Source organism: Vulpes vulpes, chromosome 9, assembly GCF_048418805.1.
Source record: "Vulpes vulpes isolate BD-2025 chromosome 9, VulVul3, whole genome shotgun sequence".
NCBI lineage: Eukaryota > Metazoa > Chordata > Mammalia > Carnivora > Canidae > Vulpes > Vulpes vulpes.
In genome coordinates, this window is record NC_132788.1 from 2,210,457 (window position 1) to 2,237,171 (window position 26,715).

At 58.4% G+C, this 26,715-nt stretch overlaps 1 protein-coding gene and 1 long non-coding RNA gene across 10 annotated transcripts in view; one reads left to right on the forward strand and one right to left on the reverse strand.

The window, feature by feature from the left end:
• The window catches only part of HDAC4 (histone deacetylase 4), a 263,985-nt gene that overhangs the window by 120,590 nt on the left and 116,680 nt on the right, over positions 1–26,715 (forward strand). For 6 of the 9 annotated variants that reach the window (XM_072719004.1, XM_072719003.1, XM_072718998.1 and 3 more), the window contains one exon: positions 9,346–9,417. The exons of 1 other annotated variant lie outside the window; for it this stretch is intronic. In XM_072719004.1, the coding sequence (XP_072575105.1) occupies positions 9,346–9,417 (72 nt within the window). Of the gene's footprint in view, positions 1–9,345; positions 9,418–25,232; positions 25,380–26,378; positions 26,398–26,715 lie in introns of those variants that run through there. 2 more of the 9 variants (XM_072719001.1, XM_072719006.1) reach the window with 2 other exon arrangements.
• On the reverse strand, positions 9,868–14,679 carry LOC140593812 (uncharacterized). The gene is made up of 3 exons (XR_011994102.1): positions 14,363–14,679; positions 13,517–13,909; positions 9,868–13,411 (listed from the first exon to the last, which is right to left on the reverse strand). It is a non-coding gene; the product is annotated as an uncharacterized lncRNA (long non-coding RNA).

Consider the following 26,715-nt stretch of genomic DNA (forward strand, 5'->3'; position numbering starts at 1 on the left):
TTTCTGTGCAAAGACCCGAGAGGCTTTTAGAAGCCAGCACGGCTGGGGAAGGGCGAGCAGGGCCCGTGGCTCCGTTTCCCATGTCGCCTGGGTCTCCCGGGCCGGTCCCCGGTGTCCCTGCCTGAGCCGACTTCCTCCAAACGGCCGTTGTCGGTCCCTTGTTAGGAGCCCGAGTCACTCCTCGGGAGCTGCTTACGGGTATGTACCTATTTCCCGCTTCCTGTCCCCTAACCACGAACACCTTCCAGCGAGGTTTGCACGCTCGGCGGTGTGCAGAGCGCCCCGGGAGGATGGCCTAGCCACCCAGTGGTCTGAGTTGCTGACTCACATGTCCAGGAGACGCTTTTGCCCCAATCGGGTGCCTGGACAGGGGCTGGAACGCGCGTCCTGCGTGCACACGGGCCGTGTTCGTGTCACAGCAGGGCAGCGGGAGCGCCCCGTCCTCCACACTCGCTGTTTTACTTACTTCCTGTATCCGCGTGCAGATGGGGAAACCGAGTCCGAGGCCTCCAAGCCTGTCTGACCCTGAGTCCCGTGGGGCCCCGTGGCCAGCCTGGGGGCCCCGGCCTCCTGTTAGTTCAGAAACTGACACCTGCAGGAAAGCACCCGCGGTGGCTTAACTAGAAAAGGCCTGTCCTCGGGGCCCCACACACGTGCGGCCGCGCCGCGGGCAGGTCGCGGGGCTCGTCTGCCAGCAGCCGCGTGGCCCTGTGTCCTCCTGGTTTAGTTAGTAAGGGACCCCATCTACAAGGCGCTTCCGGGAGTCCTCGGGCCGCTCGCGGCTTCGCGTGTCCTTTGCGACGCCCCCGCTCACGGTGGCTTCTGTGTTCCCTCCCATGCGACTCTGGGAAGCTGCACGCTCACACGCGGTGACTGCCCTGCGCCCCCGGCGCTCCACGGAACAGCGTCCGAGGGACCCACCGCTTATGTCCCCCACAGGGCGGCGGACGTCCTTGCGGGAGCCGGGACGGATCTGCTCTCAAAGGCGGGCCAGGACACTTTTTCCTGATTTCCTAAGTCGCTCTCACAGCTCCAGCAGGGCTGGGCTGTGGGGCGGGGGCGGCTCACAGCTGTCGGGGGGCGGGCAGGGGCCAGACCAGTCCCCAGGGGCCGGCCCCAGACTCGCTGGGAACGTCCCTCCGGGAAGTGTGGTCCCCTCTGGGGAGGACAGCGGGCCTGGCTTGGCCTTGGGGAGCACAGCGGCCTGGACCCCGCAGCCTGCACTTGGCCCAGCCCTCGGGCTCTCCCGCCCCGTCCGCCCTGTCCCACCCTGTCCTACTCTGTCCCGCTCTGTCCTTCTCTGTCCCGTGCTCCGTCAGTGTTGTCCAGCTCCTGTCTGGAGCCGGGACCCACGGGCTTGGGGACGCGGGCACAGGACAGACCCCACTCTGCAGCTCCCGGCAGGTGCAGACATGCTGCCTCCCTCCACTCCCTTTCTCGCCCCCGCGGCCTGTGGTCAGAGCTCCCCGGACACTCTTTCCCGGTTCCAGAACTTTCTGGCTGGTGGACCCTGTCCCCAAAGGGCCTGCAAGGCCGTGTGTTTCCACTTCTGAATTTTCCCAAATTAAACTTTTGAGTAGCAGGCTGATGCTTCCCTCGGTGGCTCGTACTGTTCATGTCGCTTCGACCTTTCTGCGAGCTGACCGAGCGGCCGGGCCCAAGCAGTGGGGACGTTTGGCCCTGACTCAGCCCCCGGTGTCAGGGAGGGCGCCCGGCTGGGTGTGTAGGGAAGCAGAGCGTGTGTCTGGGGGCGGCCGAGGCCTGCGCCTCACAGACCCCGCTCTTGGAGCAGGTGAGGCCGTCCCCACAAGGGCGTGCGTCCCGGACCCTGGGCTCCGCGTTGCCCCCGTCGGTCGCCACGTCTCAGGTGCCCACGGGCCGTGTGTTGGCTTGCGTGTGAGCCAGGAGGGTTTGCTGGCTCTTGTTTGCACAGCTCAGGGTTGGTGATACTGAAGATTGTCGGGAAGCTGGTTAGGTGATGACCCTGCAGGAGTTAAGCGAGGACAAACGCTATTAAATACAAAGTGACGGTTTATTTTTATTCTTGGCATCTCTTGAAAATACAGTGAAAAATTTCACTTACAGAAGAAGGAGAGACCTTACAAGGTACAGGGAGCCCCGGTGCCCGTCTGCAACCTTCAAAACCCTGTGGTTTGGATCAGAGCCTCCCGATCAGCCCCCTCCCCAAGCTTTATTTCCTGGAGAATTGAAAACAAATCCCAGATGCCACAGCATTTTCCCATAAATACCGCGGCACGGATTTCTAGCAGATGCAAGCCCCTCCTCACGCTCAACAAAACGAAGAATTCCCAAACGTCACGTCGTAGCTGAGCACCCACCGCTCAGGTTTCACCGGTGGTCCCAGAAAAAAGTGTCTTTTCGCAGGTGTGTGTGCAGATCCGGATGCTGGGATTGGGGCCGTGTCTGGGGTTGAACCCGCGGCCGCCGGGCCCCTGGGAGGAGCTGGTCAGCGGCCTGGGCGGCTTCCCGTTCCACACCTGACGGTCTCAGCCTCCTTCACCACGTCCCCCTAAGCTCGTATCTCCTGTAAACTGGGAGCTAGAGCTGCTTCCGATTTTAGATGAAGCAGAAGAATACTTCATAGTCAGCCTGGACTTTGGGAAAGTCCTCCCGAAGGAAGAAATATTGCTGAGAAACACCGTGTCTGCCATCTCCACCGTTTTCTCATAAATACACAGAAGCGAACGCGGGACTTGCCTCAGGAACCCACAACACGTAGCGCACCGGGGATGGGTTCTCGTGAGCGGGCGGGTTCAGGCCACGCAGACCTCGCCGGGTGTCCCGGAACGGGCGCCGCGGGGGACTCCGCCGGGAGTGCCTGTTGGGCCGCCCCGCGCTCGTGGGGCATCCGAGGGGTGACGGCCGCCCTGGGCTCGGGCACCGCTGCATGTGGTCCGCAAGGGCGGGTCCCTGAGCAGAGGAGGCGGGAGGCTGGCCCCCCGAGCCCTCCGGGGGTGGAGGTCGGAGACCCCACCGGGTGTTCAGGTCAGGGGCGGGCCTGGGGGCCCTTTGAGTAGTTTGCTGACCTGATGAATCGTTTCTACCTCTGAGCCGGGACGTTTCAATATAGCGAACCCTTTTATAATTTAAATAAACGAGGGGGTCCGGTGTCCAGCGTGTAATTGTGTAGCTCGCTTGGGTTCGGTGCAGGGAGATGCAGCGACATCGCAGGAAGGCGTGTCGGCCCCTGCATCCTGACCTGGTGATCCACGTCCTGACACAGGACGTGCGGGCTGGTGCGGAGGCGTGCACCCCGCCACGCCCGCGGGAGGTGGGGGCAGCGTTCGCGGCGATTCTCTCCTGCGGGGCTTTTGTGCAGACACCTGCTGTGTGCGGAGGGCCGGAGGCTGTCTTCCTGCTGCCGGGCCTGCAGCACACGGGGCTTTCTTGCCGTGCTCACGGGGGTAAAAGACAAGTCCTTTCACCAGGCGGGAGAACCGAGGTCCCTCATACAAAGGCCTGCGTGTTTCTTCTAGCCTTTTGCCTGCCTTGAGCTTCCTACCAGCACACGCCCCAACACAAGTGTCCCCACTGCAGGGATGTGACTTTTCTCATTATGTTCATTTTTATGGAAACCCGGGCTTCTCTTGTTCAGCATCAGGCCCCGGGCCTTGGTTCAGTGCTGTCAACCCGAAGCCAGGCACCTTGACCCCCACGCACCGGTCTCTCCTAGGGGCGCACATGCGTCCAGAGTTGGAGGGGCAGTGGGAGGACCAAATGCCTCCTCGGCCTGCGGCCCTCGTTCCGAGCACAGTGTGTGGCGGCCGCCCCAGCTCGAGGACCCCCCGGCCGAGTGCCCACCTGCATCCAGGAAGCCGAGCTGCCTCGCCCCCCAGACCCTCCCGCTCATCACAGCGTGCGCAGGAGCGATAGCGGATCCAGCGCAGAGAGAAAGCCAAAACCCCAACTGGAACTCGGGCATTTATGGGGAAGAACCCCTTCTTGGCATACATTCTAGCATGTTCCCTGTGAGAGCTGACATCACACCGGATTAGATGATGGGGAGGGGGCGGGGGACACTGTCATTCTTACTGCTAGAAAATCTGCTGGCTGCTCACCAGGCCCAGGGTCGCCCCTGAGATGCAGAATTAATTCTCAGCACATCTTCAGCGGGGCCTGTTGCTCTCCCTGCCTCGGAGACGCGCCCCGAGTCTGAGGAGTGAGGTGGAGAAGCCCGGGGTCCCACCTTGGGTGCAGGTGGGCGGGCGGGGCTCTGAGCCAAGCTGGTGGCAGTGAATGCCGGCCCGAGCGCCCGCAGCAGCCCCGGCGTGCCCCACCGGCCCTGCCCTCTGCACCCTGCCCCTGCCTCCTCCTTCGGGACCCAGAGGCCAGGCGGCCGTCCAAGCCTGGTGTTCCTCGCTGCGTCCCCGGGAGCCTGTCCCTCACGCTGATCCTGGGCAGTGGATGCAGAAGGGCAGCCGATACCGTTCTCAGCAGTGCGGGCGACGGAGAGGGGCTTTATGTCAGAGAACATTCTAGGGACGGGGAATCAAGTGCCTTTATAGCAGGGAGTCCTGACCGACCCACGCTGCCCAGGGGACCGAAGCCGCTGACCGACCCGGGTGAGGTGTCATGTTGGTAGCGCGTGATGTCACATGATGGGAACGTCAGCAGAATGCATGACCCGTACTCCTGCACATGGTCACCGTCATCAAAAACAAGGGCAGTCGGAGGAGCCTGAGGAGCCGTGACAGCTCGGGGTCGTGTGGGATCCTGGGTGGGAGGCTGGCGGGGAAAGCCCAGGAACCCGAGTCCATGGGGGGCTTCAGGTCACTGGAGCTCAGACACGCCATCCTCGCGGAAGGCGCCCGTCGTGGGGGAAGCGGGTGTGTGAGAACGCTGTCTGCTGTTTGATTTTTCTGTGAATCTGCAACTGTTCTAAAATAAAAAGTTCGTATGACAAAATAAAAACGGGTAGGAAAATTGGCTGGAATGAAGACATTGCATGATTTCTGCTGCCAGAGGCCTCGGACCCCATGACTACATGTGTGTGACCTCCAGCTCCTCGGGGGTGAGGGGCACTTGCCCGCGGGGGTGCGGGTGGCACGTTCCCACCTACACTAGACAAGCCCCTCTTAGCACAGCTGAGGAGAGTAACGTATCCGGCTCTTCTGCATTCATGAGAGCTTGCTGGCATCCCCATTTGTGTTGCTGAGAGCCCTCGGTTTGGGGAGGTTCGGGAAATGCAAGGAGGAGGAAGGGGTGAGATCAGAAACAGCGAGAGTGTTTCTCAGTATTTCTGTGCAGATGTAGCATCGCTCCCGGCCAACAGGATAAGGCAAGAAAAAGAAATAAAAGGGAAACCAAACTGTCACCGTCGTAGGCACATGATCCTGCACGTGGAAAATCACGTTTACTGCGGATAAAGGACCGACAGGGATGAGAGGAGCGAGATGCTGGGATCTAAAACCAACATGTGGTGGTTTATTGCCCGTCTACCGACCAACGAGTAGAAATTTAAATTCATGGTGCTGTGTAGAATATTTCACTTGAAACAGCAAACACCTAGGAATAAATCTAAAGATTTTCAGTTCCTCTGCACTCAGAATTCTAAAACGTCTTTGACAGAAATGAAGTGAAGTGATATCCCATGTTCACAGATTAGAAGATGTAATTTGCTGAGATTCTGTTCTTCCCAAACTCTAGGTACTGTGTGGTCGCAGGCAGAGCGAGTTAGTCCCATCCCAACCCCTTCCCACCTCTCCCCTTCTCCTTTTTTTTTTTCTTTTTTCTTTTTTTTTTTTCTGTCTTTTGGAAGAAAAGCCAATGCTAAAATTTATGTGGTAAAGGGCCCACATCAACCCAGGGTGGGTCTGAAGGAGAGAGTAAGGACTCTTGCCGGATGTTAGGAGTTAACGGTGTGATTATTGGCACAGGTATAAGCAGATTGGCCAATAGGACAGAGATTGGGTGTCTGATAGAACCAGTGTGCTGATGAGCCGGGAAAGTAAGGCGTCTTAATAGTTGGTGAGACATTTGGCTGTTTTCATTGAAAAAAAACAAAAACAAAAAAACAAAAAACAAAACCCAAACCAAAGAACCCTTCCTTACTCGGTGTATATAAGTCAAGACCAGAGAGATGCGAGGCACGCGTGAGAGGGAGCGCCACGGGACGTGCAGGTGACGGATGGTAAAATGCCTTTGCAGCCTCCAGGTAGGGAAGCATACGCCATAAAAGGATTGATGCATGTGACCCTAAAGAAAGGCGGTCTCCGAGACGATGTCTGCGGCAGGTAACTGCCCAAGAATTCACGGTCGGGATTTGTAGAGTTCCCCTGAATCAGTGAGGAAAAACGACAACCCAGTGTTTTGTTTTTGTTTTTGTTTTTTTTTTTTTAGAAAGGGCACAAGGCATGATTTGAGAGCATCCAGGAGGCGCGTGGAAAGATGTTCAGTGTCCTGGGCCCGCCGGGAAGGGCAGATGACCTTAGTGGGACCCTCGCTGGTCCCCACCACGCAGGCGTGTGGTGTGTGTCCCGGTCCTGTGTGCAGGCCCTTCCCCTCCCTTCCTCTCCTCTCCTCTCCTCTCCGCTTCCCTTCTCTCCCCTGCCCTCTCTTCCTCTCCTGTCCCCCCTCCCTGCCCCCACTCACCTCTCCTCCCCACCTCTCATTAGGTAACCTGTAGGTGGATTTTTCATGTATCTTTATTGGTGCAAAAAAATACAAATTTTTACGCAGCATCAGAGTACGGATCCCCTATAATTATGTGCATCAGGGAAGGGGTTGGACTTTTTTTATTCAGTGGAGTTTTTCTGTGTTTTGTGTGTTGAAGATGATGTAGCAATTGTCATAGAAATTGCTTCAGGATCCACATTGTGCAAGTGCGGGCTGGGCGGGCTCCTTGCGGGGGGCGGCGTGGGGGCTCCCTGTGGCGGGCGGCCTGCTTCTCCTGGCACGTGTCTCTGGCACCTGCTCGGCCTTCTCAGTGGGTTCCAGAGCAGACCCTATGGACTCAAGGGGAAGAAAGTGATGAAAACCTATCACAGCCATAGGCCGTGCCCTCCTCCACTCTCCGGGTCCCGGGGCCCAGCCTTTCTAGACAGCAGGACTAGAGCATGCCCAGGTCAGACGGCACCGTGTGCTGGTGGGCCAGCTGGCACATGCATGTGATTGGTTTCTAGCCGGCAGCTCAGCAGGACATGCCCCATCCAGCGTCCAGAAACTCTGAGGATGAGCCGACTCAGCGAAGCTGTACCTTGATTTAAGACACCCGGGCGATACTTTTGGATACGCTAATAACCACATATCTTTTAACTTACACTCTGAATTGATTGCGTTGAGATTTGATGCATCTCCTCCGCATAGTGTGGATAAAAGTAACCTGTTATTATGCATCATTTATGCATCTGGCTTTGGAGTAATTCGACCTTTGGGGCTTGGGGCAGACATAAACGGCTTGATTCTAAACTCAAGGAAAGGTCTTTATATAAGGCTGGATGCTGGCCTGGTGCTGCTACTAACTGCTCCTACAATTTGGAGTCTCCTCGTTGTACGAGCGCTGGCTTCGTGGTTTCTAAACTGTTTCTGGTTCTGGAGCCTTCGCTCAGCTGGGAGCTGAGGTCCTCCTCTGAACCTACTTGCAGAGCCCTGAATGGGCTGGTTTTCCCAGCACCTTGCTCCTGACCCTCACCTGTTGGAGACTTGCAGCTGGATTAGGATTTTTAGAGGGGCCTTCTGGTGTTTTGAAAGTATTTACAGTGGAACTCAAATTAAAAAAATATATATATATATATATATATATATTTCTATGAATTTTGTATTTTTGAAAATGAAGTTTTCACCGTATTTATAAACCAAATAAATTTCAGTAATTTATTTTCAGAAAAAACGATTCCCATCAGGTCTCACAGTCTGCCTGTGAATGGCAGTGAAGGCGGTCGTAGGTCATAGCATTAGGCATGCAGGTCAGCACCTGGGCTGTCAGGGGTGGCCCTGGTCCGTGAGAGAAGCCCTCGTGCAAGTAGCTGGGGTGAGCGTTGGGGCCTGGTGTTTGCACCAGGGGTGACGCGGCCTGGGAGCCTGGACTGTCTCCGCCCCACGGTGCCTGGTGACTGCCGGTAACTGTTCTGATACGTCTCTGGAGTCAGGGAGGGGTTGCTGGTCTGGGGAGAGAAGTCCCAGGCGCCCCATGGTGGGCTCTCCCCACTGCGGGGTGCGGCGGGCCCCTTAGAAGGCCTCCCACGCCTTTCCCTCGCTTCCTTGGCGGAGCGGTGGGGGACGGTCTTCAGATCTCAAGAGCACACTTTTGGATCTCCTCGGGGTTGTTATTTTCATCCTTGGATTTTGAACATTTTCAGAGACACATGGGGGTTGTGTAACTAAATGTGCAGGGTGTGCAAGGTGTTATCCATTTTGGGTAAAAAGCGAGGTTTTCGTACAGTCGGCGGATCCGATGTTATTTGCCTTGTCGTGATTTGAAAGTCTGCCTCGGGGAGCCCCTGGCTGCTCCGTGAGACCAGCCTTCTCCTCTAGCCCGTAGCGGGAGCGCAGAGTGACCGCCACGTCAGCGTCTATAATGACGTGCCTGTCACTGCAGGCCGGTTTACACCACTTGTCAGGAGCTAATTTTAAACCAAAAGTGTGATTCCTGGAAGTTTTGCCAGAGTTTTCTTTCTTTTCTATCTGAGAGAATATGGAAAATCTCAGGCAGTCTAAAAGCAGCCTGCTCTGGGTTTAGGTGGTGGCCGGCTTCCAGCTCCATCTTTGCACTCAGCCTGGGGAGATAGAAGCCGTCCCTGAATCCGGTCGGAAAGTGGATTTAAAGACATGAGTCTTTAGGTTGTGAGTACCTGGCCAAGTGTTTGTCCGAGAGTGAGTTCGGGTGTCTTGGGTTCCTTGAGCACCCACCCCCCCCGCCCCGAGCACCCCCGTAGCTGATTTCGGCCGGGCCTCCAGGCCCGGGTTGCTGTTAGCACCTCCGGCCGTGTGTCAGCATCTGGGAGGAAGGGGAGGGGCTCCCGTGTGCGTCCTTGTCACCTTACTGCTCGGGCCCCCGCAGGAGAGCCGTTCGGGTCCACGCGAGTGGGGGCGACGTGGCTGCCGCACGGGAGTAAGCCCGCACGGCCAGGCAGGCCCCGAGCCCTCGTCGGCCCATCCTTCCCCCCGGGGGGCTATTCTGGTCATTCCGAGAAGGGTTCTTCATGTTTTCTGATTCAGCAAATAAAAATAACGTGTGATGGACTCAAACCTGTCCTCCTTTTCAAAGTAAGAAGGACACACGCGTTTCCATTGTTTGCGAGGAGTCTCCTTGCAGACTCGGAGTGTAAAGTGTTTTCGTTGAAATGAGAGCAGTTTCTGAAGCCAAATGCTTTCTCTGTCCTCCAGATGGACTTTCTGGCCGAGACCAGCCCGTGGAGCTGCTAAACCCTGCCCGCGTGAACCACATGCCCAGCACGGGTAAGTCAGCACGCCCAGCCTGGCGGGTGCGGGCTCCCCCCTCGGGGCGTTCGGAGGCCCCACCGCACGGGGGTCTGCGGGCAGCAGGGTGGGCCGTCGGGTCCGCGGGCTCCTGGGGTAAGAGAGGCCGTTCGTCGTGGAGGCGAAGCGGGCATCATCGGCTTGATGCTATTTAAGTGCAGAGAATGCGGATCTTCTCTGTCTTGGGCTCCGAAGGGTGTGTTCCTCCCAGAGGTGCCAACTGCTTGTTTGAGATGTAACCCCAGACCCGGTCCGCAGGAGGATCTGTGGGCAGGAGCTCTGGGCTTGAGCTGGGGCCAGAGCTTCCCTGCCTGGCGCGGTCGGGCTCTGGCAGCCACAGGACGGTGGCAGGCCGCGCCTTGCCCTCGGCCCGGGCTTCTCGCTGCTGGAGCCGGCCAGTGACATGGTCTCCGAAGCGCCTTTTGCTGGTTTTTTTTTTTTTTTTCATTAACAAAAGAACAGCAGCCATGATTATGTCTTTCGTTCCATGTGTATCATCTTTCTAAATATCGTGCTTTAAGCAACGTTTTCCGAATCTGGATGGCCGTGGAAACATTCTTTTTCTGTAAAAGCCCTCCCGCCCCGGCCCCATCTAGTGTCCTCCAGGATTTCAGCCCAGGAACCGGGCACCGTTTGTCCTGCGCAGGCCGCTCGGCCTCACTGAGAGCAGAGCACCTCCTGAAGGCCTGGGCGTGAGGGTGCTCTGCACTCCCCAGCCGGCATCTCAAGAGCCCCCTGCCGGACCCTTGCCTTCCCACGTGCCCAGGCCTCGCTCTTGGCGGTCCTGGCTTGGCAGCACCCCCTGAGCCCCTGCCTTCCTGGGTGCCACCCTGATCTCCTGCTCTGTGGGCAGCGGCGGCCGGGGTGGGGAGGTGGCGGGCCCCGGGCTCTGCCCCGGCCCCCATCAAACCTCCCCATTGCCCCTTAAGTGGAGGCTGGACCTGTCGAAGAGGGCACGTCCCTGTTTGCACGGTGATTCTCCGTGGTCTGCCGAGGGCCGTTCCTGGCATCTCCCTGCACACAAAGCTCCTGTCGCTGCTCTGCAGGTGCCCCTGGACGGTGCCCTGGCGCCCTGTGTCCCCGGGGCCGGCGCTCACCTGGCCACCCGCCGCGATGCTCCCAGCCCACTCCGTCTTCTGGTTCCTGACCTCTCCCCTTGCCTTTACTTTTGACCCCAGCTCCCGGGAGGGAGGCTTCAAAACAGCAGGAGATGCTCAGGTTTTGAGTTCAGCCCGTGTAGAGTGAACCGGGCTGACTGTCACTGGCTCCGGGTTCCGCTTGCCCGTGTTCCTGGTGCTGAAACGCGGAGCCCTTGTGTGGTCGCGGGTCTTAAGGCAGGTTCCTAGGGCTGCCCCAGGTGTGGGGCAGAGGAAGAGGCTTTGGGGACGGTCCGCTGGGCTGGGAAGGCAGTAAGGACGTGTCGTTTCCACGTGGACCAGAAAGAGGTGCGCTCCAGGTGAATTTCTGGGTTGGGGAGGGCACCCTGCCCATTGAGACCTGCAGTGCGACTCCTCTGGCTTAGTGTGAGACAGCCCGTGGGCTTCGGATTCGTCCTGAGGGGACTGGGGACCTGCTGACCCATTGGCCGTGGCCTCAGGCTGATCACTCATTCCGGACTTCGGGATAATGATGCAGGATTCTTAGAAGGATCAAAAATATGTCTGATTTTTAGTAGCTCCTGCGGGGATGTCATCTCTTCACGTCCCGTTGACAGACACTGAGGACGGCGTGTGACATAGCTGTGAGGGTCCCGGACAGTCCCCATGGGCCCTCTCACCTCTTCTCCTTTGCGGGGGCCCACCCAGCCTGAGGAGTGGTGTCGTGGGGAGCGTGCCCCCATGAAATTCAAGCAGGTCCCTTAACTTCCTGGTAGCCAGCTTCCCATTAGCCAGAGTCGGATGATGCTGTGTTTTCAGCTGTTGCGCCGTGTTTTTTGGCGTCACTGGTGGTCGGTGTTTGCAGCGTAGAAGCCGTGCCCACGGGCGGCCTGCGAGGGCGGAGGCGCGTGCACGGGTGGTCGGCATGTGACGCCGCTCGCCAAGCTTGCACGCCGAGGTGTGCTTCCGAAGCTGCTGAAGCGAAGGGCCTTCCTCCTTCACCCCTCCGTGCTCGGCAGTCCGACCCCCGCCAACTACGTTCCCCGGAAAATAGGATCTGGAAGTTAATACGAAAACTTCGTGACCGCCGTATTGTCGCGGCCCAGGGGCAGAAACATTCCCCCATAACGTCCCTGTCAACCCCAGTTGACCCTGGCGGATTTCCTAACCGTCGAGCTTAATCTGAAGCACCCTTGTGCCGCTCGGCAGCGTGAAAACCAACCGACACACGTCTGTCATCTGCAGGGATGACTCCGCGGCCCGCGGAGTGGGGGCACGGGGGCCTGTGCTCCTCGGGGACTGGCTCGGACGGCGCTCCCCGCTGCTGGGAATGGCGGCGTCCTCGGCCCGGTGCTCCCTCGTCCTGGCTGCCTTTAAATGCCCTGACGCCTTCTAAAGTCCCACTTCCGATAGAGGAGCACCGTTCCTGTCTTTCGTTTCTGTGCCATCTGGGATTGAGGCGTCGAGTAATTCAGGCACGAATGACCTCTCACGCTCGAAGAGCCCATTGTAGAAGGAAAAAGCCAAAATGCTATTAAGTTTGGGTTGATTCTGATTTCTTAACTTCCCCCCCCCGCCCCCCAGCATCACTTCTTCTATGTAAACAAGCCTTTCCCTCTTTTTGTTTCCTTTTTCTTGATTTAAAATCCGTAATTGTGAAATAGTTGCATCACGAAAGAGAGACCGTACAGCCGTTTGCCCGCCGTGCCACTCGGGTACGACAGGTCTCCTTACTGTTGCTGCAGGTCCAGCATCCCGTTCCGGGGAGTAGCTCGGTCATGGACGCGGCTGCACCTGTTCCCCCGCCCCGGGTGGGGACATGAGACGCAGGCTCAGTGGCCGGGCGGGAGTCCTGCGGAAGCCACGGCGTCAGCCCAGTGAGCGGGGGAGAGGCGAGCATCTCGGGGAGCGAGAAATGCCCCGGGATCACACACCCACCTGAGCAGGTGCCTGGGTTATAGGGGACGTGGAAGACTCATAAGACACGCATTTGTGAATCGTTGTCATTTATCTGGAGTAACAGACGTTTCTCTCTGATTCTAAAAAGGATGCGTGTTTATTGCGGAAGAGAGACGTCGTACCGGACGTGTTGGGCGTTAGCTCCTAGAGCTGGAGGGGGGCTCCCTCAGCACCGCACAGTGTAGACGCTCAGCAGCCTTGACTGGGAGAAGCGCTTGGAGAATAACGCCTCCGTCATCCGGGCGCAAAGTGGGGGAAGTGGGGCTTGAATGAGAACAGGACGCGCGTATTCAGCGCTGTGAACCGCGTGGGCTGCAGGGGGGCTGCCGCCCGTCACGCGTGTACCCGGCACAGCGGCCGAGTGCCCTTGCCGCCCTGAGCACGTCCACCTCACGAGGAGGGACGGGGGTCCTTGAGGCTCGTGCGCCCTCAGGACCCCCAGCTTGTGAATTATGGGCCAAGACCCCCCTCTGCTCTGTGCTGCTGGGAAGAGCCTGCATCAGTGACCCAAAGGGGATGGGGCACCCACCCCAAGGCTGGGAGCTGCGGCCCGGGAGGCTCCGACACGTTCCTCGGTACAGGGTGCAGGCACCATGGATCGCCCTGCCGGCCTGTGCCCCTAACACACGTGTTGGTCAGTTAGGCTGGAGGGTGCGTTTTGAGGCTCTGTAACAAAGGTGCAGTTTTTAAAAGAAGATTCTGGACCCTTGAAGAAACTGCCGAAACTCTAGAGAACTAAGACAGAAAATGAAGTGTGGCGCTCGCCGTGGATTCCCACATCTCAGAGGGTGTCTGGCCGCTGCGCTGTCTTGAATTTTGGAGCAGGAGCTGCTTGAGGCTAGCTGGTGCCAGAAGCTTCTCTGCCCCCCAGGCATGTTTCGTGTCCTGTTGTTTGGTTTCGATGAGAGAAAATGCATCTGGGGAGGGAAATGCAAATATGAGGCATAGGAGACCCCCCTGAGTGACCCTGGGAAAGCGCCCGAAAATCTCCCTTATTGGCACCGAGGTGATAGATCCCTTACCCAGCAGGTCCCCCTGGGAACCACGGCCTCGTGGTAATACTTCACACTTGCTGCCCCGCGTGTGCATGAGCGTGTGCGTGTGTGTGTGTGAGGCTGGGGCCTCTGGGCTCGCCATGGGACAGTCAAGGATCCTGCTGAAGTGCCAGTCGGGGATGGCCGGACGCAGACCACCCTCCTCTGGTGCCGTCGTCACCTGGACTCACCCAGCCTGGCTCAGGCGGGAGGCGGTGCTGCAGGATCGGCCCCATCCGGCCGCAGACACAGGGGGGCGCGGGCACGGGGGGCACCATGCACCTCTGCCGTGCTGGATGCGCGTGTGCCCCAGCGGCATGGGGGTCCTGCTGTGCTCTTCTGCTTGCTTGTTTGCTTTCAATTTTGTAGGAAAAATGAAATCTAGAACAGAAAGATACAAAGCAAAATCCTGCAGTTTGAAAAATGGAGAGAAGAATTCCCACGGTTTGATTATCTCAGTCTAAATAAATGTTGCGAGTTTTTCCCCGGCCCTGCCTCCACCCAGTTCACCTGAGAGCCTGCGTGAGCAGAGCCCCGGGGTCATTGCAGCTGCGTCCGCGGACCGGAGCCGTGCACGCGTGCGGTGCCTGTGAGGAGCCGTGCACGGGCCTCGGCGGCACTTCCGGGAGGTGGTTCTGGACACAGGCCGCTGCCCTGCGCCAGCCTGCGGGCTCCAGGTCCACCCTCCCCACCCGGGGGCGGCCTGCAAACATCCTCCCAGGCCTGCCCACCCCGGGCCCCCCAGCCCGTGCCCCCCGTTCTCCGCGCTGTGTGACGGGGCCCCCGCCCTCCTGGGGGACGTCCGGGTGTGGGGACGCCCACCCAGCACCTCACCTGTCCGGCTTCTCCAGCTGTGCGGCTGCTGCTGCCAACTGCGGAGTCCCCGCCGTTGGGTGGGGTTTGGCTTATGCTCCTCGTGAGGCAGGCGCCCTCTTCACCGCGCTCTCTCTGACTTTGACACCTTTGTTCTCTCTCCTATTTGCGTTTTGTCTGCATTTGTGCTGGTGATTTTTTTAAGCCGTCCGTACAGGTGTACTGGGCCCGGGGGGGCAGGATAAACGGTGGTGCTCCTGCCTCCCCCGGGCGCACCCCCACTGCCGCGGCCGAGGCCCGCTCCGCTGGCGGCAGCCCCTCCGGTTCCTTCCGTGTCCTCTGTGCTCCTCCCTGGGTGGAGGTCAGCGTGTCGTTCCAGCCCGTTAAACTCTGTATTGTTGCTGTTGCCGTCGGCCTGCGGGACAACGAAGAGCTGACCGTGGCCTGGAGCAGGGAATAGGGCGGTGGGAAAGCCAGGGTGCGCTGGCCGTGGCCCCGCGGGGCCTTTGGGGCGTCGGAGAAATGTCCCCCAAGCCCGAGCGCCCGGAACCAGCCGGACACGGTGATGGTGGCAGTGACCCCGTGGGCCGTGTGGACGGCACCCCTTACTGCCCCCGGGGATGTCGGGAGGTGGTGATTAGGTGGCAGGAAGGGGGTGGGGTGTGACAGGAGGTGTCCCCCATCGCAGACACGCGCCCAGGACAGACCGGGGCGTCTTTCCTCACCGGCTTTGCATCCCGCACGTCCGGGCAGCGCAGCGGGAGGGCAACGGGCCCAGAGCGTCCGCGGACCCTTCATGGATCTCCAGGTGCCTCCAGCCGGGGCCGGGGAGGGGCTGTGTCCACGTCCTGCAGGGACTGTCCAGTCGGGACAGGGTTTGGCGTCCAGCGGTCGGTCTACTGCGTGTTGCAGCCACACGGCGGCCGCCCCGTCTAAAGGAGTCCCCGTGTCTGGAGCCTCAGAGCAGTGCCGACCTCCCGGCCTGCTGTGTACCCAAACCCGACCCTCTGCACCCCCAGGCCTCCCAAGCGGCCCAGAGCGGGCGGGAGGCAGCAGGTGGCCGCTGGCTGCTGTCGTCTGGAGCCATCGGGGAAGGGGTTGGCGATCCCGGGCCCCCTTTGCGCGGCCGGGCTCAGGGCAGGACCACGAGGGGACCCAGGGACCCGCTCCCGGGCCAGCCCCACAGCACGGGCACCCTGGGGGTGGCAGGAGCCTGGACGTTTGCACGAGAATCCTGGGGGACGGGTGGGTCCGGGGCGTTGGGGCCGAGGGCGCTGTGTCGCGGCGTCAGCTCTGCGTGCTCAGTGTCCTTCAGAGACCGGCCTGCCTCTGGGGTCTCTGGTGCACGGTACCTCCTGTCCCGTCGCCTCCTGCTCTTTGGGGGCGTCAATCACATATTCGTGCTCTAAGCCTGTACGTTGAACGTTGGGCACATTAATTTTTAACCTTTTTTCCTTTTGATGGCCGCACACTCGGTTACACGCGTCTCTGAGGGCACAGGCGCCTTTGGTGAGTTCTAATTTGAAGTGTTTAATTTGTAGCCTCTTTAAATTTTGCCTGATGGTCCTGTTTTCTCGGAAAAACTGCGGTATTTAGAAGCGTTCTTCGTCTGAAGGTATGCGGCCTCGTTAGTGATTCTCGCCTGGTGTCTCGGGGTGAGAGACGAGCGGGCCGTGAGGTTCGTGGAGTCTTGCTCTCTGGTCGGGGTCCGCGAGTCTTCAGTACGTGCCCGAGGACGTTGTGTTCTGTGCGGGGGGCGCTGGGTTCCCCGTGTGCTTGCCGACTCCAGCTCGCTCGGGTGTCGGGGGGTCGGAGGTGCTGCGAGGGACAAGCGTGCAGCACAGACGGGCGTCCTCGTGGCGTAGTGTCCACCGTCATCAGCCAAGTGGCCAGGGAAGGCCTCGCTGCGGAGGGGCTGGGCTTGCCCGCTCACTCCCTTGTGCCATCCTCTGTGGGACTCCAGGCGCCAGGCTCTGCCCGAGGCCCTCGGGTTACGTGTACTTGCCAACGAAACAGAGACCCCTCCTCGTTGCTGAGCTCGGGTCACCCCGGGGGGACGGCGGCCAGCGCCACAGCAAGTGAACCGTGTCACCAGGAAGCAGGGGCAGGAGTCAGGGATGCGGGACTTGGCCTGGTGGAGGTGCCACAGTGGTAGCCGACCCCCGGCACAGGAGGAGCGGGTCAGGCCTTGCTGGCGGTAAGCGGCTGGAGGGGGCCCCGGCCAGCCCGGAGGCGGGTGAGGAGGAGCGTCCCTGGCTGGGGCTGGGGCTGTTGTGGGGTCACCCAGGGCTTGCAGCCACCCTGCTTGGCCCTCCGAGGAGTGGAGAGCTCTGGGGGCTCTGAGCGGAGGAGTGACACCCCACAGCTCGTGCTGCACACACTGGCGGTGGTGGACCCTTGGGGCAGGGCGAGGGACAGGGAGCCTGGAGCCTGGGCAAGCAGGGGAGATGGTGCACATGGCAAGCCTGGTTCAGATTCTGGAAGCACTGGAAGGAGGTGGGACGAACCGGGGGTGCAGGCGTGACCCCAGGGTTTGGGCTCTGGCCCGTGGACGGTGGGGTTGCCGTGAGTTTAGGGGGGACCTGGACGCAGCCCCCACGGGGGAAGGTGAGGTCTGGTCCTGGCCGTGCGGACTGGAGATGTGGAGAGGGCGGCTGTGAGCGTGACCCCCGACGTGGGGCACAGTGGAGGCCGGGCCCGGACGGCGCGAGTCGCCGTGTCTATAGGGCAGACGTTGTCCGAGAGCTTTATGTAGACGCTGTTTGCTTGCGGTTACTGGTGCATTTTCACCACGTTGTACTTCGTGGTGTCACCGCCTCCCCGGGGCCCTCGATCTGCGGTGACAGCCAGTATGCGTCCCCACGCTGGCAGCAGGCCTGCACCACGGCACCGGGTCGCCAGTGGTCGTGGGGATAACGGCAGCAGCAGGGCGCTGTCCCTGCCTGTCCCCTGCCTTCATGCCGCACCTCGCGCGGCTGGGCCTCGTCCTCCCCACGAGAACGGCCCCGGGTTACACTCCAGTAAGGGGCTGGATGTTGGCCGAGTCTAGACGGCGGAGTCCAAACCCGCGCCCCTGCCACCCCCGCCTCACCCCCACACACACTGAAGCCCCACGTCTCAGCCTCCTGCTGGGCAGGCCCTGCCCGGGACCCCCCCCCCCCGGAAGCTGCCGTGTTCCCTGTCGGGTGTGTGGGGTGGGCGCCTGGGGTCAGGTGGGGTGCACGGTGCTGCGGGGGGTCCTGCTGGAGGGGCCCAGCGCCCCGGGAAGTGCAGCCCCACCTCCCGCGGCCTCGCCGCTGCCCTCGGCTCCTTCTGCCAAGTGGAAGAAACACCTTCTATTTTTAAATATTTCAACTGTCGGTGTTGGGTAATCCTGGCCTGCCGGTCCCGCTGTCCGGGGATCGCGTGCGCTGCCGCTCGCAGGTGCGGCAAGGGAAGCCCGAGGGGTGGGGGGGCGTTCCCCGTGCACGGTGGCCTTGGCCTCCCGGATCGGCCGCCGCTGTCCTCGCGCCCCACGGCCTTCCTCCACCACGACGACCACTTGCCTCTTGGAAATGCTGGGTTTTTATCCGCCGAATTTAGGGTAGTCCAGTGGCTTTCTGAGAAGTCGTGGTGTGTGCCGGTGTGAGCGCGGCCGAGCCCTGGGCAGCACGGCGGGGGGCGGGGGGCAGCCTGTGTGCCTGGGGACACACGGATCCCGCGCGTGCACACCGGCCAGCCGGGTCACCTGGGCAGCCGCCAGCACCTGGTCAGGAGCGGCCTCTGTCCCGGGCCTCGGGGGGCAGGGGGCCGGGGGAGGAGGGCAGGGGTCTCGGGCATGGCCATGGGGGGGCGCGCTGTGCTCTTGCCTCGTGTGCCCGTGATCCCGGAGCGCTCGCCCGGTGACACCTTGCCAGGACGCTGTGACCGCCGCCATCAGGTGCATCACTGCAGCCGTCACCCCCAAGCCCTGTTTGCTTTAACAGGCGCGTTTGTCTCCGAGGCTGTATGGACATTTCACCATCTTGTGCCCGGGGCGAGGCCTGGGTCTATTTATAGCTTCCCGGAAGTACATTTGTGCACTTCTTGGAAGCCAAGTCCCCAACTGTACGCCAGGTTTTTATTTACAGCTCTTGCTCAATTTGAGCTTGCAAATATTTCCAAAAAGCAGTTTTTCTTCCTGCAGGATACAGAAAAATTAGAAACATCAAAAGGGTTTTCTAAAGAGCTTTAAGGATAGTTCTGGAATAGGGAGTGGGGGAGAACCTAACACTTGCTTCATCGTTAACTCGCAGCGCCGAAGAGTCCAGATGGTTTTGCTCCCTCCAGATAGATCCCTCGCGGTACAGCCAGCGCACGGGGACTTATGCACACGAGATGCCATTAAAATAACATCACGGGCTGTCGCGAAGACCCGGAAAACCGAAGTGAGAGGCCGCGAGCGTTCGCGCACGAGGATTCCTGGTGGCAAGGTGGTGTCCCTCCAAGGCCTTGCGAGGAGGGGTCACGGCCCCCCGACGGCAGCCTGTGCTGAAGTAATTGGGTTTTCCGTAGAGTCCGATTTGGAACGCGTGTTGCAGCAAGGCTTCCTGCGTGGCGGACGCAGCTATTCCTCTGAGGAAAACACCACCCGGGCCATCTGTCGCGGGAGGGGTCGGTTCTTGGGGATCCGCCGTGACTTCAGGGCTTTGAGCTTGTCGCTCCCTGGGACGTTTCTGAGAAGATGCTCAGCAGTAGAGAGTCGAGCCAGGCTGCACGGGCCCAGTACACCTGGCTCCCGCCACGCAGGGTCGGGCCCGAAAACGACCCTCGGACGTTCATCCCACGTTCCCAGCGACCCTTGACGGTACCAACAGGGGTGAAAGTACCGTCCTTCCGCGTGAGGTTTTCACGCCGCCGGCAGCCGAGGGCGGGCTCGGCCGAGGGGGACGTGGGCCGTGGCCGCGCTGTCTTTGCAACGTCGCTGAATGTCATTGTTTCTAAAACTCGTAACCAAAACTTTTTCAAAATACGTGCCTCGACCGTTTTTCCATCTCTTGCCAGTTTAAAGTTGTTTTATTCCGTGGAATTACAGGGGAAAACTGCATCTTAATAGATGAAACACGACGGCAAATGTTGATGCTTGTTGAAGCTGGGCGCGTGGGTGTCGACCGCGTTCCTCCGTGGCTCCGCGCACCGTTGAAGATTCCCAGAACAAGAGCGTTGGTTGTTTGTTTTGTTTTGTTTTGCCGAAATGCTGGGACCAGTTCCTGAAGCGTTGCTCAGCGGGACCGCGCTGCGCCCCCTCCCCTGAGAGCACCGGGTCTGTGCGCCCTGCTCACTGCCCCCCGCGCGCCACTCTCCTCCGTTCTCCCGAGTTTCTGTGCCCCGAATCGGTAACTCCTTTAGCTTCAGTAAACTGCACGATCTTCCTCCTCTTCTTCCTTGAACAGCATATGGTTTAATTTTCCGCTTCTTTTTCTAACTTTTTGAGTCCACCGCCTCATTTATTTGTTTCGATTCCTTTTTTTTTTTTTTTTTAATTGCTTAAGTGCGTAAGACTATGAATTACTTTCTGAGCTCGACTTCAGGCAGCCCCTGGAATTCTCGATCCACGATGTTGTTCATTTTCCTTTTTTTTTTACACATTTTCATCATCTTCATGTTGAGTTTTTTGAATATTTACAATATTTGGCTTAGTATTCCTATAGTTTTTGTTTCCTGTTTCTGCGTGCTTTGTTAATTGTCCGTTCCGTGGCAGTGCCCTCAGGGATTATTGTCTGTACCGTGTTTTTTTTTTTTTTTTTTTTTGCGTGTGTTTGGAAATGTTCTGTGTTCTCCTTGTGGCACTGATTTCTGTGACTGTCCCGTGGGGCCTTGAGCAGAAAGCGTACGTTCTTTCATGATGCAGAGTTTGAAGCGAATCGTGCTGAAGCGTTAGCTGTCTTACCCAGCCCCCCGTGGGCTTGTGTTTCCTGTCGCGGGTGTCCTCCGTGTGCGGGAGCGAGCCCACACCCCCCGCCAGGACTGTCTTTGTGTCCACGTCTGCCCGGGTCTCCGTGTGTCCCCTGCTCACATGCATCCCCACGGTGGGGATCCCCGTGTTCTCGTGGTAAATCCTACACCTTATTAGACTTACAAAATGGGCCCCCACCTTACTTCTCATTTGCTTTGGATTAAATCTTCCAATACCAGTGTTTTCACCTTCGATTTCTTTCTCTTACTCTTCACCTGTCATGCATTTTTCGGGGGGAGATGGGGTTCAGATTGAGTCTTGTACCTCTGGCTGCCTTCTTTGTGTACACAATATATTGTTTCTTACCCAATCTGATCAATTTTGAGGAAATATATCCCATTTACATTTGGTGGCACAATGAATGTGTTTGGCTTTGTGTTTTTCCGTCCAATTTTATGTTCTGTTTTCTGAATTGAATGCTTCGATTCTTGCGGCTTCACGTACATGGGCTTTCTGTGGCTGCCTCTGTGGTTCACTGTGTGTAGTTGTGTTGTCCTTCTGGCCGTGTGTAAGGCTGTGTCCTCTCTTTAGAGCTTATTATGGGACCATTTGTAAGTTCATATATTTAAATAAACAGCTGTTTCTTGGCGCGGCAGCTTTAAGCAGTATTTGTTGATGCCATGACAGATTAATCCGCACACTGCGCCGTCTCCGACCCCTTCCCTTCTCTCTCTGGTTTCCTTAGTGGTGGTGTCATTTTTAGTTCTGGTAATTCTCTTCATACCATGTAAGTAACACATTCAGCACTACCATTTATTGACTTACTCCCCTTGGAACGGTATTGGTTTATTGCTGAGAAAGGTGCGAAAATGAATGTGTTGCGTTTCTTCCCCATCGTTTGTTGGATTACCCTTTCCTTTTTTTTTTTTAATAATAAATTTATTTTTTATTGGTGTTCAATTTGCCAACATACAGAATAACACCCAGTGCTCATCCCGTCAAGTGCCCCCCTCAGTGCCCGTCACCCAGTCACCCCCACCCCCCGCCCTCCTCCCCTTCCACCACCCCTAGGTCGTTTCCCAGAGTTAGGAGTCTCTCATGTTCTGTCTCCCTTTCTGATATTTCCCACACATTTCTTCTCCCTTCCCTTATATTCCCTTTCACTATTATTTATATTCCCCAAATGAATGAGGCCATATAACATTTGTCCTTCTCCGATTGACTTATTTCACTCAGCATAATACCCTCCAGTCCTTTTCTTTTCAAATCCAAGGAATTTTACATTGACCTAAAGCTTCCCAAAAGTTGGGTCTAGAGACCCAGTCAGTGTGGCCATCATTACAAGGAGAAGAGGCACTATGCTCATCAGCCTTCTGGAAACTCCTCGTGCCTCTGGGGCCCCATGGAGCTGGTTGGAAGCAGGGTCTCACTTCAAGGCCGGGGACCCTCGCTGAGGACGCCCTGGTCTCTGCTGCTGCCCGGGCCATAGAGTATCTGGTGGTTACGCCAATATTCTGTCCTTGGGGCTGCTGGGGGGGTCTGGTTTTCATGAGGAGGGCTTTTTAATGAACCACTTTTGGAGATCCTGTGCTAGCAGGAGGGAGAAATGTCATGAAATGGAATACTTGTTTAAACATACCTTCTGCTGCTTTCTTCTGGTCTGCCAAAACAGGGATTGGGGCATTTAGAAATTCTTGAGAATGTGGGGTGCCCAGAAAGAGCCTTCTTCATGTGCAGGTCGGCGCCTGTCGGGAAGGCCTGCGAGTAAGGCAGGTGGGGGGCAGAGAGCCACCTTTCTTACTGGTGGGAACAACATGAGATGCTGCTGCTTACCTGTGGGACAGTGCTGCCCAGGACTGAACCCGTGTGTGGGACGGTCACCCCGCAGGGTATAGTGCTGGACCGCTGCATGCCCCTTCCTATGTGGGGGCCGCGACAGTGCAGCCCTCCCTGATCTGGTCCTGGTGGGAGCAAGTCACCCCAAGGGGGAGGAAGTTTAAGGGCAGAGGGAGGGCGGGTGTCACGCTAGTAGGGAGAGCGGCATTGCACCAAGGAGCCCCTCAGACGCTGTGCTTCGGAGGGTGCTGCTCAAAGACAGGCCACCGAGCACTCACCCCAGGACGGTCACCACAACATAACATTAGCTAGACGGAGCAAGCCTTCACTTCCTCGGGTCGATTGGCTGTGGTCCAGGGCACAGCAGGTGTGGGTGTCAGAGCACCTTGTACAGCTCTCGAGGCACCTAGCACAGCAGCCTTGGGTGCTCCCCACGTGGCAGGATCATTGAAGGGTCATTGGCGTGGCCTGCTTATTCATGCCATTCCTTTTTTTTTTTTTTTTTTTTTAAGATTTTATTTATTTGAGAGAGAGAGAGAGCACAAGCAGGGAGGAGAGGGAGAAGCAGACCCCCCACTGAGCAGAGAGCCCGATGTGGGGCTCGATCCCAGGACCCTGAGATCGTGACCTGAGCTGAGACAGTTGCTTCACGGACTAAGCCACCCAGGGGCCCCATGTCATTCCTATTCTTGACTGGAATGTTCAGTGTGAGTGTATGTGCGTGTATGTCCATAGCATATATGATGTAGAAATTACTCACTGCGATTACTAGTAGGGAAGCTGTGCCTACCGTGGTCCTAACTAAAATGCATAAACTGCATGACCTATGAGCCTCTGTATAGATGTCAGCACTTAAGACCATATGTTTTACTTGTTAAGCAAATTAGGCTTTAATGTATTAAAAATAAATTTTAAAAATTGAGTGCATGATATGGACACGGCACAGCTTCTATGAGTTGGGTCAAGGGAGTAGGTATCACTCCATCGGGGGCTTCAGTTCTCCCTCTCCAGCTGCATCCAGAGAGGCTCGTGTGGGTTCATGGTGGTTTCTGACGAACCCAGATGGTGCTGAGCTGGTGCAGCCCGCAGTGTGGCTGCCTTCACCAGCACCTCGCGCCAGGGCATTGGTCCAGCCAGGGGGCCGGTCTGCACTGTCTTGCCGCTGCTGGTCGGGGGGTTGGTTTGGAGCTCTTGTTCCTGGTTCTGTGTTGGTTGGTGGGAGTGGGGTGGAGTCTCGACAGAGTTCCAACGTTTGTGCTGGGAGGGGGGTCTTCCAGTGTCGCTGCCCTTGGTGGTGTTGACCTAGAAAGATGGGGTTGAGGGGATGGGTACTTGTCTTCCTGTCTCTTGAGCCCTTACCCGCTTCTGATCCCGAGGAGGCATTGGTCTTTGATGCTGCCTGTTGTTCATCTGTAGGCAAGACAAGCTTGTGTGATTTGGCTGTGCCTGCCCCCTGTGCCCCTGCCACCCGTGGGGGCTGTAGCATCTCACAGATAATCCAGTTTTCCCCTGGTTCCCAGCACAGGGTCCCTATATTCATTGATGACTTTTTGCCAAATCCCAGGATGCCATGTTCTAGCCCTTATCTTGCGTGGCCTTTCCCCAGTATTGACTCAGTCGACCAACCCCTTCTAGAAGTACCTTGTCCCAGAACCACACGCTCCGGTTACCTGTCCACTGCCCTGGCCCCTCATCCTTTAACTCCTGGGCAGATATTATCTCATCTCCCCTATACCTCAGCATTGAGGTGTCCCCAGGGCTGGGCCTTTGGATGCCTTCTCATTCTTGTTGACTCCCGTGGTGATCTCAGTGGCCCCATCTCATCCATTCACAATCCAGAACACCATCTTGGTTCTGCTCCCATTCAGATTTCTAGCTCTAGCCCGGATCTTGCCTGATTGCACATTCAAGAGCCAGCTGCTTGTTTTGGGTCCTTGCCTGGGTGTTTAGTAGGCACCTCAGACTTGAGTGTCTGAACCTGGACTCTTGGTTGCCCATACCAACCCAGACTCAGTGCTTCCACCATCCTCTGAAGCCCCGATTCGCCCTTGAAATCCTGTCTCCATGGCCCATTCTCCCAACTAGCAAATGCCATCAGCTGCCCGGCAAAGCATGCGCAGAAGGAGGAGTCCTTCTGAGTGATGAAAACGTTCTAACATGGGTTCAAGGTGACGCTTGCACATCTTGGTAAATTTACTAGAAATTCACTGACTTGTGCATTTCTGAAGGGTAAAAGGCGGTGTGCTCAGTGAAGTTAGTTATTAAGTATGGGTAGAGCTTGGCTGCTCCCCCTCTCCGTCAGTGACGACGGCAGCCCAGCCACCACTGGCTCGCACCTAGAACCCGCAGGCACCTCCCCACCTGTCCCTTGCTTCTGTTGTAGCCCCCTGTTCCAGCTCAGCCCGGGAGCCAGAGTCTGGTTCATAGGTAGTGTCCCCCAACACCCAAAGGTCCACACCTTAATTCAGAATCTGTGAGTATGTGACCTAACGTGGCCAAAGGGACCTTGGAGGTGTGATTAAGGATCTTGAGATGGATGATGATCTTGAATTATCCAGGTGGGTCCAGTGGAATCATAAGGGTCCTTCAGATGGGGAGGCAGGAGGGTCAGAGTGGAAGAAGGAGTCGTGAGGACAGCTGCAGTGACTGATGGCTTTGAAGACGGGGGACCTGGCGGCTGGGAAAGGCCGGGAGCAGATTCTCCCCTGGAGCCTCCAGAACCGTGGGATAAATCTGTGTTGTTTGGAGCCACTACGTGTGTAGGAAGAGCCACAGGAGATGAATGCACGCGATGACCTTGTGGCGCTCCTGGAGCCCGGGCTCAGCTTTTCTGCTTCCTATCACTGTGACCTGGGCAGATTGCTCCTCTTCCCCACCTGTCCGTTTTGCACATCGGTTAAATGGGGATTAGCAGGCGGTTAGCAGTGTCCATGTGTCCCGCTTGCTGCGTGGTTCACGCACTCGTTTCCTTTGTGGCTGCCTCCCCTCCAGGCTGTGCGCTCCGTGGAGGGCAGGTCTGGGGGCTTGTTGTGCCTGCCCCCTGCGGACTGTCTGGAGAGGCTCCAGAAGGCTGGGCGTCAGCCAGCACTCATGTGCTCAGTGCGTGAGCCTGTGGGCCGTCCCTGGGCTGGTTTTCCAGGGTGAGCACGTCCACTGTCGCCGGAGCTGGCAAAATGGCTCTGGCCACGTTCAGAGCTGAAGAAACGCCTGGTGTGACTACGTGGCCCACGGAGTGGGTGGGTCCCCAGGACCCCGGAGCATGCAGGTGCCCCCGCGGGCTTGCTGGAGGTGAGCCCAGGCTGCGGGACTTCCTCCTCCAGGGCCTGGGCCCGAGGGGGGCACATTTCAGTAGCTGGCTGCAGGCAGCGGGCAGGAGGCCCACCTCAGGCGCCCCTGGCAGTGGCGGGGGACCTGGGTGTCGGGCGGAGCGTGTTCTTTAGCAGCTCCCACCGAGGAGGAGTCCACGGCACTTGCGCCCAGTGAGCAGCGTCTGTCCCCTTGGCTGTGGGTGCTTAGGACCCTCGTCTGCCCCTGGGCCGCACTTTGAAGGATGTTCTCGGGTGGGTTGGGGGCTGGTGAGCGGTGCTAGGCCCTGCCTCCCTCCTCCTCCCTCAGCATCGGGGCCACCTTCATGTTCCCCGCACTTTTCTGGGTTCGGGGCCGGGGGGCATAGGGAGCAGCTGGGCCACCCCGCCACCTCCCAGCCCTTGCATTTTCGGGGGGGCGGTGAGGGGCAGCAGACAGTGCACTTCTGCGGGCTGTGCAGAGGGTGCTTTTTTGTTTTTCACGGTAGAGGCTTTCCTCAGTGTTCGGCCGAATCCAAGGGTGAGTCTCCACGAAGCTGGGCGGGTGTGTTGGTGGGACCCGTCCTCTGGCCGGTCGCTGGGCAGGGGCCCGGCTCTTCCTCGGGCCCCGGTGCCATGACCTGGCCCTTCCCTCCTGGGCTCTCAGCTCCTCCCTGGGGCGCAGGCCCGGCCCCCGCTCTCCGGCCTGCAGTGTATCAGCTGTCACCGCTCCTGGCTCGGGCCAGCACCCAGCTCCCGCCCTCCGCTCGGCGCTGCTGTGGGAGTCCCTGCGTGCGGGGGGCGGGCGGGCCGTGGGGTCAAAGGCTGCCCGTAGCGCGGCCTCCCCGGCCCCGAGGTCCCTGGCCGTCCTGGCTTCCGGGCCGGGTCCTTCTTCGCTCCGCATCGCCGGGCCCCTTCCCAGCTCCCAGAATCCTGCGGCTCTTGTCTCCTCGCACGATCTGCTTCTGGGAAGGATTTCGGTCATTTGGCTGTCCCCAGAGTGGAGTCTTCGGAGGGGGAGGGTAAGTGCCAGCAGCCCGTGTTCCTCACAAGCCGTTCCTCAAGAATCAAGAACGAACCCTCCTGGGCTCAGCCAGGCGGCGACTGGGTGGAAAGGCCTCTTAACCTTGTGTTTTCACAATCTAAGTTAAAGATTAATCGGACTCCTAATAATCCTGCAGAAATTCTCGACATCTCAGTTCGCATTCCCTTTCATCCATTTCTTCTTAAGAAAGCCCTGTCGCCGGACGTCAGAACTGAAATCTGCGTGGAGCAGATAACTGTCCGCCCCACGCCTTCCGTGGTCACTTTAGGAACCGGCAGAGGCTTCACGAGCGGTT